The 20,006-nt window shown below is 41.5% G+C and overlaps 8 protein-coding genes and 1 non-coding gene across 9 annotated transcripts; 5 read left to right on the forward strand and 4 right to left on the reverse strand.

The window, feature by feature from the left end:
* Positions 1-87: 87 nt before the first annotated feature.
* EFT1 (elongation factor 2) lies at positions 88-2,616 on the forward strand (the record flags this gene model as incomplete). The annotated part of the gene is made up of 1 exon (XM_056231311.1): positions 88-2,616. The coding sequence occupies one exon, from the start codon at positions 88-90 to the stop codon at positions 2,614-2,616; it is 2,529 nt and encodes an 842-aa protein (XP_056085143.1).
* Positions 2,617-3,579: 963 nt separating this feature from the next.
* Positions 3,580-4,797, forward strand: BAG7 (GTPase-activating protein BAG7; the record flags this gene model as incomplete). Its single annotated transcript, XM_056231312.1, has 1 exon — positions 3,580-4,797. The coding sequence occupies one exon, from the start codon at positions 3,580-3,582 to the stop codon at positions 4,795-4,797; it is 1,218 nt and encodes a 405-aa protein (XP_056085144.1).
* Positions 4,798-5,235: 438 nt separating this feature from the next.
* On the forward strand, positions 5,236-6,345 carry IDH2 (isocitrate dehydrogenase (NAD(+)) IDH2; the record flags this gene model as incomplete). The annotated part of the gene is made up of 1 exon (XM_056231313.1): positions 5,236-6,345. The coding sequence occupies one exon, from the start codon at positions 5,236-5,238 to the stop codon at positions 6,343-6,345; it is 1,110 nt and encodes a 369-aa protein (XP_056085145.1).
* A 388-nt stretch (positions 6,346-6,733) lies between these two features.
* On the reverse strand, positions 6,734-8,611 carry SIA1 (Sia1p; the record flags this gene model as incomplete). The annotated part of the gene is made up of 1 exon (XM_056231315.1): positions 6,734-8,611. The coding sequence occupies one exon, from the start codon at positions 8,609-8,611 to the stop codon at positions 6,734-6,736; it is 1,878 nt and encodes a 625-aa protein (XP_056085146.1).
* A 624-nt stretch (positions 8,612-9,235) lies between these two features.
* Positions 9,236-11,272, reverse strand: RUP1 (Rup1p; the record flags this gene model as incomplete). Its single annotated transcript, XM_056231316.1, has 1 exon — positions 9,236-11,272. One exon carries the CDS (start codon positions 11,270-11,272, stop codon positions 9,236-9,238), a length of 2,037 nt encoding a protein of 678 aa, XP_056085147.1.
* A 636-nt stretch (positions 11,273-11,908) lies between these two features.
* SFL1 (Sfl1p) lies at positions 11,909-14,155 on the forward strand (the record flags this gene model as incomplete). The annotated part of the gene is made up of 1 exon (XM_056231317.1): positions 11,909-14,155. One exon carries the CDS (start codon positions 11,909-11,911, stop codon positions 14,153-14,155), a length of 2,247 nt encoding a protein of 748 aa, XP_056085148.1.
* A 594-nt stretch (positions 14,156-14,749) lies between these two features.
* Positions 14,750-17,401, reverse strand: ARP8 (Arp8p; the record flags this gene model as incomplete). Its single annotated transcript, XM_056231318.1, has 1 exon — positions 14,750-17,401. One exon carries the CDS (start codon positions 17,399-17,401, stop codon positions 14,750-14,752), a length of 2,652 nt encoding a protein of 883 aa, XP_056085149.1.
* A 468-nt stretch (positions 17,402-17,869) lies between these two features.
* Positions 17,870-18,859, forward strand: LSC1 (succinate--CoA ligase (GDP-forming) subunit alpha; the record flags this gene model as incomplete). The annotated part of the gene is made up of 1 exon (XM_056231319.1): positions 17,870-18,859. The coding sequence occupies one exon, from the start codon at positions 17,870-17,872 to the stop codon at positions 18,857-18,859; it is 990 nt and encodes a 329-aa protein (XP_056085150.1).
* A 303-nt stretch (positions 18,860-19,162) lies between these two features.
* Positions 19,163-19,234, reverse strand: Skdi_15.trna15G. Its single transcript has one exon. It is a non-coding gene; the product is annotated as a tRNA-Gly (tRNA).
* Between the last annotated feature and the right edge of the window lie 772 nt (positions 19,235-20,006).

Here is a 20,006-nt window from a genome sequence, read left to right on the forward strand (position 1 = left end):
ACTATCAGTTACATTGTGTATCAGAATTTATTCCTTGTTTAAGAAACATAGATCTCCGCACCCAAGAATTTCTAATATCAGATAAAAATGGTTGCTTTCACTGTTGACCAAATGCGTTCTTTAATGGACAAAGTTACCAATGTGCGTAACATGTCCGTTATTGCTCACGTCGATCATGGTAAGTCCACTTTGACCGATTCGTTGGTCCAAAGAGCCGGTATTATTTCCGCTGCTAAGGCTGGTGAAGCTCGTTTCACCGATACCAGAAAGGATGAACAAGAAAGAGGTATCACCATCAAGTCCACTGCCATTTCTCTGTACTCTGAAATGTCTGACGAAGATGTCAAGGAAATCAAGCAAAAGACCGATGGTAACTCCTTCTTGATCAACTTGATCGACTCTCCAGGTCACGTCGACTTCTCCTCCGAAGTCACTGCCGCTTTACGTGTCACTGACGGTGCTTTGGTTGTCGTTGACACCATCGAAGGTGTCTGTGTCCAAACTGAAACCGTTTTGAGACAAGCCCTAGGTGAAAGAATCAAGCCTGTTGTCGTTATTAACAAGGTCGACAGAGCCTTGTTGGAATTGCAAGTTTCCAAGGAAGATCTATACCAAACTTTCGCCAGAACTGTTGAATCCGTTAACGTCATCGTCTCCACCTACGCCGATGAAATTTTGGGTGACGTCCAAGTCTACCCAGCCAGAGGTACCGTTGCCTTCGGTTCTGGTTTGCACGGTTGGGCTTTCACCATCCGTCAATTCGCCTCCAGATACGCTAAGAAGTTCGGTGTCGACAAATCCAAGATGATGGACAGATTATGGGGTGACTCTTTCTTCAACCCAAAGACCAAGAAGTGGACCAACAAGGACACTGATGCTGAAGGTAAGCCATTGGAAAGAGCTTTCAACATGTTCATCTTGGACCCAATTTTCAGATTATTCACTGCCATCATGAACTTTAAGAAGGACGAAATTTCAGTTTTGTTAGAAAAATTGGAAATCACCTTGAAGGGTGACGAAAAGGACTTGGAAGGTAAGGCCTTATTGAAGGTCGTTATGAGAAAGTTCTTGCCAGCTGCTGACGCTTTGTTGGAAATGATCATCTTGCACTTGCCATCTCCAGTCACTGCTCAAGCTTACAGAGCTGAACAATTATACGAAGGTCCAGCCGACGATGCTAGTTGTATCGCCATCAAGAACTGTGATCCAAAGGCAGACTTGATGTTGTACGTCTCCAAGATGGTGCCAACCTCTGATAAGGGTAGATTCTACGCTTTCGGTAGAGTTTTCGCCGGTACTGTTAAGTCCGGTCAAAAGGTCAGAATCCAAGGTCCAAACTACGTTCCAGGTAAGAAGGATGATTTGTTCATCAAGGCCATCCAAAGAGTCGTCTTGATGATGGGTAGATTCGTCGAACCAATCGATGACTGTCCAGCTGGTAACATTATCGGTTTAGTCGGTATCGATCAATTCTTGTTGAAGACCGGTACTTTGACCACCAATGAAACCTCTCACAACATGAAGGTCATGAAATTCTCCGTTTCCCCAGTTGTCCAAGTCGCCGTCGAAGTTAAGAACGCCAACGATTTGCCAAAATTGGTCGAAGGTTTGAAGAGATTGTCCAAGTCCGATCCATGTGTCTTGACTTACATGTCCGAATCCGGTGAACATATCGTCGCTGGTACCGGTGAATTGCATTTGGAAATTTGTTTGCAAGATTTGGAACAAGATCATGCCGGTGTCCCATTGAAGATCTCCCCACCAGTTGTCGCTTACAGAGAAACTGTTGAAAGCGAATCTTCTCAAACCGCTCTATCCAAGTCTCCAAACAAGCATAACAGAATCTACTTGAAGGCTGAACCAATCGACGAAGAAGTTTCCTTGGCTATCGAAAACGGTGTCATCAACCCAAGAGATGATTTCAAAGCCAGAGCTAGAGTCATGGCTGATGAGTTCGGTTGGGATGTCACTGATGCTAGAAAGATCTGGTGTTTCGGTCCAGACGGTAACGGTCCAAACTTGGTTGTTGACCAAACTAAGGCTGTTCAATACTTACACGAAATCAAGGATTCCGTTGTTGCTGCTTTCCAATGGGCTACCAAGGAAGGTCCAATTTTCGGTGAAGAAATGAGATCTGTCAGAATCAATATCTTGGATGTTACTTTACATGCTGATGCTATCCACAGAGGTGGTGGTCAAATCATCCCAACTATGAGAAGAGCTACCTACGCTGGTTTCTTGTTGGCTGAGCCAAAGATTCAAGAGCCAGTTTTCTTGGTCGAAATTCAATGTCCTGAACAAGCTGTCGGTGGTATCTACTCCGTCTTAAACAAGAAGAGAGGTCAAGTCGTTTCTGAAGAACAAAGACCAGGTACTCCATTGTTTACCGTCAAGGCTTACTTGCCAGTTAACGAATCTTTCGGTTTCACCGGTGAATTAAGACAAGCCACTGGTGGTCAAGCTTTCCCACAAATGGTCTTCGACCATTGGGCTACCTTAGGTTCCGACCCATTGGACCCAACCTCCAAGGCTGGTGAAATTGTTCTTGCTGCTCGTAAGAGACACGGTATGAAGGAAGAAGTTCCAGGCTGGCAAGAATATTACGACAAGTTATAAGATGCTTGAATGAGGGAAGGATAGGACTTGGGAAAAAAATCCTACTGTCGTGCAATCTTTCTGCCTCATTTCATCTCTAAAATTTGTCGTAATTCAAATAGTATAGTAATAGACATATATATTATTTCCTTATACATTTTTGTCATATAGTTATATTCCGAATGTTACAATCGAATCCATCATAAAAAGAAGGTTTTACCTTATCCTCCTTTTTTGGCCGAGAGGGGGAACTAAATAAAGCTACGGCCCCTCCTTGGGTAACCTGATTTAGTGTCTAACCCCTCTGATATAGTGGTGATGGAGCACTTAAAAAGTTCATCACAGGCTCCATTGTTACATACACGCTCTGAAATAGTATCACGTATGTCTTACCTGGCTCTTTATCATCACTTATGCCCATAGGCGAAAAGAGGAGAGGAAGTGCCGGCTTCCGCGGCTATTGTTGGATTGTACCCCGCCGTATATTGACGCTTCTATAATTAGACGAAAAAGGAAATAGGGAAAATCCAAGGGAGGAGAGGCCCAGCCTCATCGAGCTAAAACTCCCTCAGACCGGAGGGGCACAGTAAAGTATATATCTCATTATGGCGGATACTGGGCTTAAAGGCACATCCATCAAGGAACCCCAGCCTCTGCAGGTGGAGGAGTAAAGAGGTAATTAATTCTCCGATTTACTTATTTTATTGCCATCGGGGGAAAAGTTTTCATTCGAGGCGTCAAGGTCGAAGAGCACCGTCGTTTCTTTTTCACTTATATATGTCCCTGGAAAGGTAATATTCTCGACAATGTTACTGTTGGTGAGTCCAATCTTGATTTTCATTCCTTATTGTTATGTACGCCTCTACTAATATGTAATAATAGTATATAAAATTACCTGCGGAATAATCAAATAACTTAAGCTGAAAATAATACATAGAACCATTTATTTCGGATCATACCTTATTGCACAAGAATAAAATAGGAATGTTTACAATGAATCTGCTTTCAACTCCTTCCCCTGAAAGACTTTCCTCGCAGGATAACTGGCCTCAAATTCCTTCTGTGGAGTGCAAAATGGATAAAGACACTTTTTCTAGCTCACAATTTGAATTCGATGGTGCTGTTTTTGGTATTTCACTCGAAGAATCCTTGAAAGTTGCCCAGGAAGAAGTGTTAGTCCAAGAAAATACAAAGCAAACTGGCTTGATACCAGTTGTAGTAGCGAGAAGTGGAGAATATCTAAAAGAGAATGCAATGAATACAACAGGGCTTTTTCGTATTTCCGGCAGTAATAAACGTCTCAAAGAACTTCAAAGCATATTTTCTAAGCCTCCAGATTTTGGCAACAAGTTCGAAGGATGGAGTGACTTCAATTTCCATGATATTGCAACTTTATTAAAAAGATATTTGAACTCACTAAGTGAACCTTTAGTTCCCTTAGCATTATACGACATTTTCAGGAACCCAATACTGGAAACTCCAGATACTGAGGAGTACAAAGAAAAAGTCATCAAGAATTACGAAGACATATACATGCTCTTACCACAGGCTAACAGGCATTTGATACTTTATTTGATCGGGTTGTTTAATTTGCTTGCAAGAAACGAAAAGGAAAATTTGATGCCTGCAAGCAATTTAGCCGCCATTGTGCAGCCCTCAATTTTATCTCATCCGAAACATGAAATGGATCCAAAGGAGTATGAGGTTTCCAGAATGGTAATCGAATTCCTAATATTGCACGCTCCCGACATAATACCAAATACAGAAAATTTTAAAAAAGATATCAGGCCGCATGCGGTAACGATGGCGAAGTTTAACGGCATTACCGTTCCTGAAATGGCTATTGACTCTGATGAAGAAGATTTCCTACAAGCTTCAATAGATGATCACATGCTGCCGAGATCACGTGCGCATTCGGACTTCAACAATTTTACCCTAGATTATCATGCGCTATCTGCTAGCCCCATTGGTCTTGGCAAGAGTACACTTTCTGTGCCAAGGTCGTTCAAGGGAAGAACCCTAAGTGCTGGGTCCCTTTCGCCCAAACTCAATAAATTGCTTGGCGGTGTTGGAAACAGTAGCAGTAGTGAGGAAAAGAAGCTCATGGAAAGAGTCCCTAGAAGCGAGCATAAAGGTAAACATAAACAGCACAGGCAGTCGTGGTTAAGAAGACTCACTAGCCCTTCTAGAACAGTCCCTTAGTGGTATCACCATTAAAAACGACAACCCATCACCGAGACTCGGCAATGGGTTGCCCTGCCAGACACTTTTGCGAGACTCGGCGCATCGAAGAACAATCTCGGTCCGCGCCTCGGCAAGGGGGGCATGACACTGGCCGCTCTGGTTGGTCAGTGCTTATTTTTTGTAACTTCCATTGTTTGGTTAAAAGAATATATAAGTTACTGTAAAGCTCATAGTCCCTTACTGTAGATCTTAAGGTTTTGGTTTCTCATCATAATCATCATCAGAGAAACCCTCTTCTTAAGATTTTCATCCTTATTTATTTTCACATATTTTATATAAATACATACTCCAAGTATATGGCCCCATTGGAAACCCCTTATCTCTACTTGAACTAACTTGGTGAAAATACAATACAGAGCAGGAAAGAACAAATCACGCGCATAATAATTAATAATAATGTTGAGAAGTAATTTATTCAGAAACACCTCGAGAAGGTTTTTGGCTACTGTTAAGCAACCTTCTATCGGAAGATTTACCGGCAAGCCAAACCCCTCTACAGGTAGATACACTGTCTCATTCATCGAAGGTGACGGTATCGGTCCTGAAATTTCCAAATCTGTGAAGAAAATTTTCAACGCAGCAAATGTTCCCATAGAATGGGAATCCTGTGATGTTAACCCCATCTTCGTGAACGGATTGACCACTATCCCTGATGCTGCCGTACAATCCATCACAAATAACTTGATCGCTTTGAAAGGTCCCCTAGCTACACCGATTGGTAAGGGTCACCGATCTTTGAACCTGACCTTAAGAAAAACATTCGGCCTATTTGCCAATGTTCGTCCTGCCAAGTCTGTTGAAGGTTTCAAGACCACCTATGAAAACGTCGATTTAGTTCTTATCAGGGAGAATACCGAGGGTGAATATTCTGGTATTGAACACATAGTTTGCCCCGGCGTTGTTCAATCCATTAAATTAATCACAAGAGACGCTTCTGAGAGAGTCATTAGATATGCCTTTGAATACGCAAGAGCCATTGGCAGACCAAGAGTGATCGTGGTACATAAATCTACTATCCAAAGATTAGCTGATGGTTTATTTGTTAATGTCGCCAAAGAATTGTCTAAAGAATACCCAGACATTATTTTGGAGACTGAGCTTATTGATAATAGTGTGTTAAAGGTCGTGACAAATCCATCTGCTTATACAAACGCTGTTTCTGTTTGTCCAAACCTATACGGTGATATCTTGTCCGATTTGAACTCTGGTCTGAGTGCCGGTTCACTAGGTTTAACTCCATCTGCCAATATCGGTCATAAGATATCTATCTTTGAAGCTGTCCATGGCTCTGCTCCTGATATTGCCGGCCAAGATAAAGCAAATCCAACCGCCCTGCTTTTGTCCTCAGTTATGATGTTAAACCATATGGGTCTAACCAATCATGCTGACCAAATTCAAAATGCAGTTTTGTCTACTATAGCATCTGGTCCAGAAAACAGAACTGGTGACTTAGCTGGTACTGCCACTACTTCCTCTTTCACCGAGGCAGTCATCAAGAGATTATGAAAGCGCTTTCTTTTTTTGCCAAGTCCGTTCATGCCATATAAATAAATGACTAGACTTACTATTTAATGATTTCAGAAAGATTATGAAAAGCAAAATGTTAAATAATATACAAATATATACGTACAATAAAAATCGTGAGATTTACCTTAATGCTGTAAAGGTCTTGTTTTGTCTTGTTGACGCCCTGAGGGATTTTTATCGAATACTTTTATATTTGATAGTGCACTAATGAATGGAAAAAAGAACAAAACAACACAAACAAATTAGATATAATGTGAATAAAGATAAACCAAATTCTCAGTGTTATACATATATTGTGTTTATGTCTATCTATCAGTTTGCCGATCAACAGCCAATAACTTCCTCTCACCTTTACCTATCGGAATTATTATTCTCCCTTATAAATATACTGATAATCGTAAACCTCATCAACAATAATACTATTCCTTTTCCACGATGTTATTTCATCCATGATATCGTCTACATTAAACAATCTAACATTTGGATAGATACCCTCGATTCTCGGCAAGTCTATACCAGCGGACCCGCCATAACATAACCACATGTCGTTTTTAGATTGTAAGCAACAATCATTATTGTGTTCGTGTCCACAACCGACACCTTTCATGTTCCAAAGACTCAAGATATCAAGAAAGCTTTCATAATGTTTGCCATTGATCGTCATCGAAACTTCTCCTTTACATCTTGAGGTCTCCACGGTTAAAGTGGACTTTTCGTTATATTGGCCAATTATAGGAAATAGTCCACGAGGCCTATATTCCGATAGAGGGAAATACTGAAACGCTAAACCATAATCGATCTTCCCAATCAAATCGCTATAATCTAGCAGAAAGTCATTCACAGGATTGAATGAATCAAAAACGAAAAATAAAGCCTCTGCTGGGCTCGTTTCCTCATTATTGTCAACCCTTTTTTCAAGAAGAGCATTCTTCGACAATTTTTTATTAAACGAAACTTTTATGGCCATGTGGCCTTCTTTTGACGCAATGTTATTGAATGCATAAGGTAAATTCCCAATAAAATCTTTTATTTGTGATAGCGTGGCGAAATTTGATTCGTCGGAAGCACCCAGCGAAATTGCATAGGGTACTTGGTTCGAAATCATCGGCTGAACAAGCTTCATAATGCAAGTTTGATAATCCATACTATTCTGTGAGTCTAATAAATCACCTGTGATGACAACCAGATCCGGTTTTTCTAACGCAAGCACACGATCAATAAAATTCACTGTTCTTATCTCGTTTATTATAGACATGCTGTTATCTGTACATTTGAAGTGGAAATCAGTCATTTGAAGAATTTTGAAAGATCTCTGCCCCCAGGAATACTGAATATGGGAAGATGTTATCCTGTAATCTTCGTCTGCTTGAAGTAATCTTAGAGCATCATTATTTTTATCGGGTGCTTCTAGGGACCCTGGCAATTTGTTGGGATATTTATAATGTGCATTTTTGGTTTCATGTTTCCTTGTGATTGATATGGGCATAGAAGGCATGTTGTTTCTATGAAATTCATGAATAACTTCCTTCCAAAAAGGTCTTGATTCAATAAACGATGAACCTAGATATATTTCTAAATTTATTATAGGCGGATCATTATCATCATCATTGAGGATAAATTTACACCATATACCACTTCCCTTGTAGACCCACTCCTCACCAAACACAGCTATGTCATCTGAATCGACGGATATGCCAAAAAGTAGTTTCCACCATGACGAGGTTGGTTTTTCCCGTCGGTACACATGATTGTGGAAAACAGAACTGTCGCTCGATTTAACCATTTTATTAATGTCTCTCAACACTTGTAACGGAATTAATGCTGAATCTCTTGCCATGGCTAGCTCTTTTATGGAATTTTTTGAGTTTCCTTGAAAACTTTTCATATGGACATACAAATAGCTATTGTAAAAAGTCCCAGATTGAAGAGAATATAGTGACTCCACAGTAATGTTCTTAGAAACCCTACTCCACAGAACACTGCTTTTGTCCTTGACCCTTTCAGCTGAAGTAGAAGGATGTAACCTGGGGGCGTATAGAGACCCACATTGTCTGTACCAGTGGTAGCACCGTAAAATTTGAATATCATCTATCGTTCCACCATTATATTCTGCTATTTTAGGATTGATGAATACATTTTTTGTATTTAATCTCAGTGAATCCCTAGATAAATAAAGTAAAAAAATGCATAATATGAAAAGTATCCTTCGTAAAAAATTGACCTTTCTTCTATTATGCAATCTCATACAAATATTTGAAGAATAGTGTTGACAAAAGTTAATGAATGTGGTAAGAAATAAAATGAAAGAGGAAGAAAATTGAAAGGAACAGCAAAAAGGTAAAGTATCTGAACCTCTTTCGAAAATAAAAACTAGGCAACTTGGAGTGAATTTCAAGAAAATGAAAACTTTGAATGGATTAAAAAAGTAACAGCAGTGTGGAACCAAAAATAAAGAAAAAAGTGAGAGGAAGTGGAATGAATTGAAATTAGAAATTAGAACAGAAGGGTATTGTTGGAGCTACAACGAATTGAAGGAAGTAAAGAATAAAGAAAGAGTAATGCTGCGATCTATTGTTAGAGGGGCTTATTACGTTCACGACTTGGCATTCTTTTCGATCAAAATTTCAATAACTGGGAAGCGTGGCCTTTTTCTGCCAACCTTATATTTCTGGTTCGATCCTTAGAATCTGATTTATGCCCGTAAATAGAAGTTTTTCGGACTGCGGGCGCAGTAGCCATTGAGCGGACTTTCTATAGTACTAAAAACGTAAACCAGAACCACTGCACAATCTAAAAATACTCAAGAAAATAAAATCGCAGTTAAAGAGATAGACGATATTTATCAAGGGGAGAATATATGTAGGTCTATTTAAATATCAGAGTCGAAATCGTTGTCGTTGTCGTTGTCATTATCGTTATTATTATTAATGTTGCCGGTGCCTTGGTCAGTATTGTCATTGTCATCGTTGAAATGCGAACGCAAGGTTCTCAACGAATTTTCATCATCTTTGGCAAATTTTGAACAGCCGGTATTGTTTTGCAAGGCTTTCGAGACTTCTTCTTCAGTGGGGATTTTACCCTCCTCGCAGTATATAAACATCAGCGGTGTTTCACTTGCGTATTTCGTTCCATGCTTGATGGCTTCTTGAACGACGGAAGGTGACGGACAATTTTTTATTTTGAATTCTGTGCCCAACGCATTGCTCTGTACCCAAGACCATACACCATTCCTGTTCCTGAGGAAGTACGAATATGGTGATAGTGCTGCCAATGTGAGGATGTATGGATTTTCGATCAGTCTTAGTTGCTTTGCAGTCTTGATTATATGGGTCTCCGGATGCGAAAGATCCCATTCTCCATGCACCTTAGAAGCCAAGTCCTTGTATTCCTCCATTTTGGCAGACCTCGTAGAATTTAACGTGTCTTTCAACGACGCGATTTGTCTTGCAGCCTTATTATTGGCATCGTTTGGGCTCGCTTGCAAATACGCTAGCGTGGACTCCAATACGGTGGATATGTTTTTACCTTGATAACTTTTCAAATTGTTGATCTCTTGAAGCAAGGTTCTGGATCTAATGCGAGCCTGCTTTCGTTTGGAAATGACGTGTCTTATCAATTGGTCTTTGCACCGCTTAGTGTAGAGTTGTGGATAGAACTCCAGGGGTATGTCCACACCATTAGGAAGAGTCATTGACTCAGTATTTGTCTCCAGTTCATTGAACAATATTGTCAACACGGGTGCCACTTCCTTCAAAGTGTTCTCGGGTTCCGCAAACTCCTCATCCTCCTGTCCACCGCCGCCATTGCGAGTTGCATCCTCTTCATCATTCTCTTCTTCAGGGTACAGCAAAACATTGAACATCTTGTACAGGTTGGAGTCGTATTCCTCGGGAAGAAAGTGGAACAGAGACAAGAAAGTCTCCATTGGCGGCTCATTCTTATTCGGCGTGTGTAAGGCAGAAGATATGAAAAGGTTTCTTGTTTCCCGGTCCCTGATCCCGGGGCACATTTCCAAATCCACAGCCAAGGACTTGATGAACGTGGGGAGCACTTCGTAAAGATGCTCCGAATCGGCCAGCTTGGACTTCAATTGTGGCTCCAAAGACAGCGTGAAAAGCCTGGCCGAAACAAACGCCCTTTCGCACATCCGTGTGTTAATCACAGAGATGAGTTTTTGCAACTGCCACAGCAGCCGCGGTTGTAAGTCATCACTGGAGCCGCTGGCCAGCACAATTTCCGAAGTGGCAGACCCATCATCTGCCTCGCGGTAAGCGAGTCTGTACTTGGGCCCCGTGAAGGACGAGCCTTTGAACCAGTCCGGGCTGTAGTTTAGATCCTGGAAGTCCGGTTTCAAGAACACGTGGGGAAAGTACACGGACACAAGCAGTGCAAACAGGCCGAAATAACTCTCTATCAGCGAATTTAAGGGCAGCGGTAACACGACAGTGGGGTCGTCCACAGCACACTTGAACTCGTTCTGCTGCACTATATTATAAGAGGGCGGGGCAATGGATGTCTCCGATATTGAGTAGTGATCGTAGTCCCGAGCCGCGGGGCCGCGCTCATTGGAGCTACTAGAGCCACTATGATTCTCTGTTATGTCTTCGTCGTCTTCATCATCGTAATCAGCTTCGCCACCAGCCACATCCGCCATATCAATGTCCTCCTGGTCGCCGCTGTTCGGAACATCATACGAGTTGCTGCCCGCCATCATTCTGTTCTCAGAAATCCTGGGTTGGCCTGCACCACCTTCACCACCCGTATCCGCCTGTTCCGGTAGCTCATTCGAAAAGATAAAGTTCACCGCAGCCTCTAAGTTGCCACCGGTCCTGTGCAGAGCGTCCATAGCCACCTCGTGCGGGATGCCCATTTCCAGCAATGACTTCACAGCCTGATTGTCCATCATTGTATTCCACTAGGCAAAAACTAACACTCTAAATTCTAGTGCTGCTGCGAGCTGTCCCTTTCCAACTTCTTTCTTGCCCCTTCCCGTTCCTTCTCAACCACCGACATATCCTTCCAGCTTGCATAACTACCTTTCAACAATAACACCACTGGCTGCCGTGCCGGCCACGCGGCATCACCCGCCCGGCCCTGACGCCTTGGCAGGCGCATCCATCGCTGCATCTCCGGCGGAAAAACAGACGTTCAGTACATGAGAAGATGTTTTTATTCGACATAAACTTTTTCAGCTGGCAACGACAACCCTCTTTCGAAACCCTCGCACATACTCACATAACACACTCAGTTTGTTAAACAGTGACACAGACAAACGGAGATATAACCTTTGGCCTACTCGCGCACTTTACAGAGAATCCGTACGGGTGTGAAGTGGAAGTTTCAAAGATCAGCTTGACAAGAAACCAGGGAAAAAAAAGAAATAGGTAAACCTCCATCGCCAGAGTAACGGAGAGTTTAAAAAGACGCACACACGCACACGCCTATATAGATAGAAGAACGAGAAATTGTAACGTGCTATTCGATACATTGTGAGGGTTTTTAGAAGAGCATAAGCTAGTAATACACAAATCAGAAAAAAAATATGAGTGAAGAGGAAACGGTCCCAGCTCCAGCTGCCGCTGGAGCTAATCCCGGCGTCGAGGGCGGCGACGCCTCCGAGGATGTTAAGAAACATGGCTCAAAGATGCTTGTGGGGCCCAGGCCGCCGCAGAATGCGATATTCATTCATAAGCTCTACCAGATTCTGGAGGACGACTCATTGCACGACTTGATATGGTGGTCCTCATCGGGGCTATCCTTCATGATCAAGCCCGTGGAACGGTTCAGCAAGGCGCTGGCTACATATTTCAAGCACACCAACATCACGAGCTTTGTGAGGCAGTTGAACATCTACGGCTTCCATAAGGTTTCGCACGATCATAATAGCAACGAGATTAATAGCGGCGACGATGCCAATACCAACGATGTTAACAGCACCAACGACGATGGTGGCGGCAGCAAAAACAGTAGCGGCGAAGAAAATAACGGTGCTACTGTTCAAGAAAAAGAAAAGGAAAAGAGTAACCCCACAAAGATCTGGGAATTCAAGCATAGTTCCGGTATTTTCAAGAAGGGTGACATAGAGGGTCTCAAGCACATCAAAAGAAGAGCCTCCTCTCGCAATAACTCCTCCATTAACAGTAGGAAGAACTCCAGTAACCAAAACTACGATGCAGACTCTGGCGTAAGGGCAAGACCCTCCTCTATTCAGGACCCAACCGCCACCTCTAATGGCTTCTGTAACTATGTTCCGCAAATTTCGGGCGCAAACAACCCTATCCCCGAGTGCTTTAACAACTCTCATGTGCCTTACGAAAACGCAACCCATGGGCCGATGGAATTCAATAACCCGGAAACGCAAGAACAAGCCAGACCGTCAAGTTTCCAAGACGAGACGCTCACACATTTGAAGGAAATAAATGTCGATATGATTAAGATTATAGAGTCTATGCAGCATTTCATTTCTTTGCAACACAATTTCTGTTCGAAAAGTTTCACCTTCAAGAATGTGAGCAAGAAAAAATCCGAGAACATAATGAAGGACCACCAAAAGCAACTCAAGACGTTCGAAAACGATATGCTGACCTTTAAACAACACGTAATGTCCAGGGCTCACCGTACAATGGATTCTCTCCATGCTGCCACCGCCACCGCCACCGCCCCTGCTCTCGCATCCTCATCCGCATGTGCACCCAAATCTCAATACGATATGATGGTTCCTCCAGGCAACCAGTATGTCCCTCAGAAATCTTCATCTAGCACAAACATTCCTTCAAGGTTCAACACTTCTTCAGTACCACCCTCTCAATTTTTCGTACAGTACCAACCGCAGCCGCAATTGCAGCCGCAACAGCACATGGCCTATTCAAAGCAACCGGCGCATATGCCAAACTTCATCAATCAGCCCATACCCATTCAACAACTACCGCCACAATATGCAGATACTTTCAACACTCCGCAAATGATGCACAATCCCTTCGCCTCAAAAAATGGCCACAAACCGGGCAACACCAAGAGAACCAATAGTGTTCTTATGGACCCTCTAACTCCCGCAACAAGCGTCGGTATCCAGGGTACCCTGAACTATCCCATCATGAATATAAATCCAACCGTCCGTGATTATAACAAGTCTGTCCCTCAAAATATGGCCCCGAGTCCAATATACCCCATCAATGAACCGACAACGAGAATGTATTCTCAACCAAAAATGAGAAGCCTCGGGTCTACAAGTTCTTTGCCCAACGATAGAAGAAACAGCCCCTTGAAGTTGACGCCAAGGTCATCGTTGAATGAAGACAGTTTATACTCCAAGCCTAAAAACTCCCTCAAGTCCAGCATATCAGGTACGTCACTATCTTCTTCTTTCACACTAGTATCTAACAATCCAGCCCCAATTCGGTACTCCCAGCAGGGGCTTCTCCGTTCTCTAAACAAAGCCGCTAATTGTCCCCCAGATTCTGTAATTCCGCTCGACTCCACTGTTTTGACTGGTCCTACACCAAAGAACATGGACAATCTGCCCGCTATTTCTTCAAACCTGATAAACTCTCCAATGAACGTTGAACACGGCACAAGTTTATCCCATCCAGAACCTACACCTGGAATAGAATTACCGCAGCCATCTTTGCCCACCACAAATGCCACAAAGAAAATCGATGAGACTGACAATACCAAGAGAAGCGGAAGCGGTGTTTATTCGTTACTAAATCAAGAGGAGAGTCGCTCGTCCAATGCTGATCCGAGAGCTAAAGAGGAAACTGCACCACCATCAAAGAAGGTCAGGATGTGAACTTACCTTTGTACTTTCCAATTCTGCAAGTCTTAAAGCAATCAATATATCCAACTCGTTTGTTTGCGTCGCATTTCACTCTAGGTACCCTGGCGGGCAGTTGTTATTTTTATTTATTTTATTCACTTCTTTTTCTTCTCCTCCGAATCCCTGTGATTATTACTATTTTTTTACCAACTCCGGTAGTTGTTTTATTAAGTTCTTACCTCATAAACATTGTATTTTTCATTTTTCACTTCCCACTTCTTTCTCCCCTTCCTCCCTTCAATTCGTATCAAAAATACTATCTGTTCTTTTTACTACATCATACAAAACAGTTATTAGTATTACTCATAACAAAAATGCACCTTCGATAAACTTCTTGTACAATATTCCTATATATACATACATACATATATATATGTATACTTGCTATTAAACAACCATTATTTCAAAAACACTTCGTTTTTTATATTAATACGCGTTTGAAGTATGAATTATTGTTTTGCCTCGTATAGGGCTATGCCAGCTATACAGGCGAAATGATCCATATTTGCGTTTTGATGGTGGCTAAACTGTCTCTATTGATGAAAACCATATATTCCAGTACATTCTCTAATACGTGAAAATACATTTATACTGTAAGATCCTACTCCCATGAACGTCCCAGTCGTTATTTGTAATAAACAGCTCTTCAACAAGTTTTATTTGCGCTAAGACGCTGGCGCCTTTCCAAATTATCAAGGCAGGATTCATGTCCCGCGGTGGAGGAATAATGCTTACTGGAAAAAGATGTTCATTACCATTTTGGTTTTCAATATTTTGATGCTGTTCATCGAGCTCTGCTACAACTTTATCTTTAATTTGTGATTGCATAACTTGTTTGTTCTCTTCTTCCGTCTTGTCGGGCGCATTGACGAAATGACTTTCCAAATCTTTAATCTCCTTGGTCAACTTTTTGTAAAACTGTGGAAATGATGCCGAGCTCAATAAGGAAGGTCTCCAAATGTTGATTCTATCCGTTAAAATAAAATCCAGAGCGGGAATCTTAGAAGTGCCACCAACAATGAGTATATTTGAATAAAATGAATTCATTCTCGTCACATCCGCAGTTATAGAAGCATTTGCAATACTTTGAATGATAGCTTTCTCCAAAGGTGCAAAATTTTCCTTTGAGGTATCCCCATAATTTTCAGGTTTGTCTTGGATTTGATCAATTATGGTATGGGCCTCCAATATTTTGTTCAAGATCTTGAGGTCATCATTCAAATTACTGTACAAATCTCCTTCTTTACTTTCGAATTGTGATAAGGAGTTCCAGTCGTTCAACTCATTAGTGAAAAGATCACGCGATTCAGGCAATTGAAATTCAAGGTTAGAATTTTTGCCAGATGAACTTCGTATCAACTTGAAAATTTGCGGAAAAAATAAAGCTAGTGGGGCTAGCATGACCTCGTCGAATAATTTGAACTCGTATTTTTCACTCGGTTGATTGGGCGAACGGTTAATGAAATTATATAACTGCACTGCTATATCAGCATCTTGAAAAGTGGTAAAATTTTTCTTCAATTGTTCGGCAAGAAGCCAGCCGTGCTTAGTATCGATCTTCCAATCTTGTAAGGGAAAGTCACTCTGTAATAACAACAGGGCAAACAGTCTTGTAATGTCATCTCCACCGTAATTTAGGGTAACTGCACTATGCTCCAGAACCGTCCCTTCATCAACACAAGCAATCCTTGTCTCAGTGGCACCTATGTTCACTACGCATGTGGAAGTGCTGATCCCGGCACCATAGCAAGTTGCTAGCGACTCTTGAATAACCGCAACAGCTTGGAACTGCAATTCGGTAAGTAGAACTCTGATGAAAGTCTCTACATGATTTTTCTTGAATACGTCTGGTATTACCAACACAACTTTGTACTGATTGAATTTGGTAGATTTCACGTTCAGAGTTTCTGAAGCAAGAGCATATTCCAAAAGTTTTGTAACATCTGAAATTAATTCTGCCAACGATTCATAATATGGCGAGTTGATGTTGAAAGAGCCGCCCTGAAATGGTTTCCTAACAACAAATTTTTCGTCCACGCATCTTAATGCGTCTGAGCCATAGTATAGTTTAGAGTCATCAAAGATCCATTCTATGGGAGACGGATCATTTTTTTCTGAAATAATTTCTGGTTTGGAGTTTTCATTAAAGGAAACCACTTGTTCATGAGCATTACCGGGGACTTTTCTTTTGTAATATCTCATTCGTTCTCTGAAGTTCTTTTCCATTTCTGACTTGATATTTTCAAACTCATCAGATTGCTCTCTTTGTAAAGAAATGTTATCTTCATTTGGACCATTTCCGAGGTTCAACCATTTTTTAGGTACCGCTACGCAATTTGGGACTATTATAGGATGTTCATCTTTAGGAAAACCTATTTTTATGGAATTGGAACCAGGATGTATTACTATAGTTGCGGTTGGGTCGTTTAGATCTATTTCGTCATTAAGTGGAGCCGTACTTGGCTCTGTATGGGACAAGTTTTTCAAATCTACAACATCAGGAGTGTTGGTACTAGAAACTTGAGTAGTATTATTATTTCTCAAGAATTTTCTATCTCTAAGGGCAAATATTTGATCATCTTTTTTCAAGTAATCCGATGAATAGTTTTTCTGGTTAATTAGCATTAAGGGCTGAAATAAGCCTGTTGCAGGTAAAGTGGTCGCCTCTACCTTCTCGATCCCGATTTTTTTCAGCGTTTTGGCAAATTCTTCAGCAGCTTTAATACGGCCTAGTCTTCTTTTCTCTAGTAGATGCAGCGGAACTTTTTTCCCCGGAGGAGCCTTTGCAGGGTCTAGCTTGGGATATTTCTTATACCTTTTACTGGTTTGAACACCAGGTTCCCCCCTCTCAGACTTAGAACTCCCTAATTCATTTTCGTTGTCATTGCCGTCGGCATTGTCATTATCATTTTCTTCGTCATCGTCATTGTCCTCTTCCTCTTCCTCCTCATCTTCCCCTTCTTCTTCATCATCTTCTTCTTCTGCAACATCTCTTGGGTCAGCGGAAAGGCCCATGACACTTCCGGGCGTCTCAGACCCAATTCCGTTATCAGCACTATCATCTGAATCGTTGTCCTGGTCCGCCTGGCTGCTTAAAGGTACGTTATTTTCTTCTTCTTCCATTTCGTCTTCATCGTCATCGTCATCGTCATCGTCCTCCAAGGGAATATCAATGGGTTCCTCATAGACTACACTGGACTCTGCTTCTTCTTGTGACATATTATATATTCCCGTCCCTATCGCTGTAATGCTGCTGTTCAGCGTTCTGGCACACAATGCTGCCCAAGTTGAAGCTGATCACCATCTTAATATATTCATGTTGTCAATTCATAAGTCGTCTTGCACGGTCCAACCAGTTGCGCTGGGTAGCGGATCTACCCCAATCTCGGACCCAAAGTTGTTGCTATAAAAACGAACACCATGAACGGCGTTTCTCGAGAATCCTTCCAGTTGGTAACATCGTTTTTGATTGCGCAGTATCTGTCACAAAAGAAGATCCACTGGATAATTGCTGACGGCACACTGCTCATATATAGGTATATCACGATTTTTCCCGTTTGAGAAATATAAAGACCGGAAAATAGTCGAGAACCCCTTAATTCTTGTTCTGTTTGTTTTTTCCACTCCACCTACGTCTCGTTCCATATAATATACAAGTCCCAAATCACTTCTTTGCTTAGCATAACGATGTTGAAATCTACTGTCTCGAAAACCTCTTTTAGAATTTGTCGTTCTTTTCACAGAGAATCTGTTCCTTACGATAAGACCATCAAAAATCTGCTGCTTCCCAAGGACACTAAGGTGATCTTTCAGGGATTCACAGGTAAGCAAGGTACTTTTCATGCCACTATCTCTCAAGAGTACGGTACTAATGTTGTCGGTGGTACGAACCCAAAGAAGGCGGGTCAAACGCACTTGGGCCAGCCCGTTTTTGCTTCTGTAAAGGACGCAATCAAAGAAACTGGTGCTACTGCGAGTGCAATTTTTGTTCCTCCACCAATCGCCGCCGCTGCTATCAAAGAATCCATTGAAGCTGAAATTCCTTTGGCTGTATGTATCACAGAAGGTATTCCTCAACATGATATGCTATATATCGCAGAAATGTTGCAAGCACAGGATAAAACGAGATTAGTCGGGCCCAACTGTCCTGGGATCATCAACCCGGCGGCTAAGGTGAGGATTGGTATCCAACCTCCAAGAATTTTCCAAGCTGGTAAGATCGGTATTATTTCCAGATCCGGAACTTTGACATATGAAGCCGTCCAACAAACCACGAAAACCAACCTTGGTCAATCTCTCGTTATCGGTATGGGCGGTGATGCGTTCCCTGGTACTGATTTCATTGATGCTTTGAAATTGTTTCTAGAAGATGAAACCACAGAAGGTATCATCATGCTGGGTGAAATAGGTGGTAAAGCGGAAATTGAAGCTGCCCAGTTTTTGAAAGAATACAATTTTAGCAAGAGTAAGCCAATGCCCGTAGCATCTTTTATTGCCGGAACAGTTGCCGGTCAGATGAAAGGTGTTAGGATGGGACATTCTGGCGCCATTGTAGAGGGTTCCGGTACGGATGCAGAATCGAAAAAACAAGCTTTAAGAGACGTTGGGGTTGCTGTTGTGGAATCTCCGGGTTACTTGGGTCAAGCTTTACTAGATCAATTTGCCAAATTTAAATGATTATATCAGGAAGAGAAGCAACAAATGTCAAAAGAAAGGGGCTTTGATGTTTCAGTTGTTGCTTGAACAAGTATAGAGCTGATTTCTGATTTCTTTGAAGCGTACATTCGCAGCCTATGTTGAGTCGTTCTTTTGTACATATTCATTTATCCTTATAAATTCTACTAAAAATGCTTTAATAGTATTTGTAACTGTCGCTATGTTAAAGGCGTAAGTTGAGCATGGCCACATGAGAATTCTTTACTAATACTTCAGATACCATTTGCTTGCATTATTCTGAGGTGTTTTGCCGCGAAGCAAAAATGCGCAAGCCGGGAATCGAACCCGGGCCTCATGCTTGGGAAGCATAAATTCTAACCACTGAACCACTTGCGCGTTCGTACAAGTTTGGTGCGGCACACATTACTTATTCAAATCTGAAGGAACAATCAGAACCTAATTCTTCTATGTGTTTAATTTATCTTTGTTGGAACTGTTGGAACTGTTGGAACAAGTAGGTTCATCATTATTCACATGAGTAAACATCATTACTATCTGAGGTATTCAGATTGTATTCTAAGGTGGTATTTCGTATATGCTACACAGATGTCGTATCTTTAGTAGAATGAAGGGATGCTAAACGAGCTGTTCGAAGAGTGGGCTTAACTGAAAACAAAGATCCATTAATTGAACATCAACTTGGAATTTATATATAAATGATATGAGTCGTTACATTGAACTTATAGTAAATTCCCTAGTTTATTTTTATGTTGAACATACTTGATATGTCCAATCGGCGTGTGTTTTATATACCTCTCTTATATAAGTATAAGGAAGATTTCTGCTTTTATTCTTAATTAATACTACTAATTATCAACAGGAACAATAATCAACTATCCATCAATTACTCGTACCGCTGATAATACATTCAATTACGTAACTAGAAGATTATCATATACGGTGTTAAGAAGATGACAAAAATTATCAGACCAGTGAAGTAAGATTCAGAACGGTCATCGAATTTAGTGGAGGCTGAAGTGCAAGGATTGATAATGCAATAGCATCAATGAATAACGACGTATAAAATAAAGGAAGTAATAAGAATAAGATTATGTAAAATTGTCGATTCCCTTTCGTGGATTCCTAAACCCATGAGGAGAACTTCTAG

The sequence above is a fragment of the Saccharomyces kudriavzevii genome, assembly GCF_947243775.1.
Source record: "Saccharomyces kudriavzevii IFO 1802 strain IFO1802 genome assembly, chromosome: 15".
NCBI classification, from domain to species: Eukaryota; Fungi; Ascomycota; class Saccharomycetes; order Saccharomycetales; family Saccharomycetaceae; genus Saccharomyces; species Saccharomyces kudriavzevii.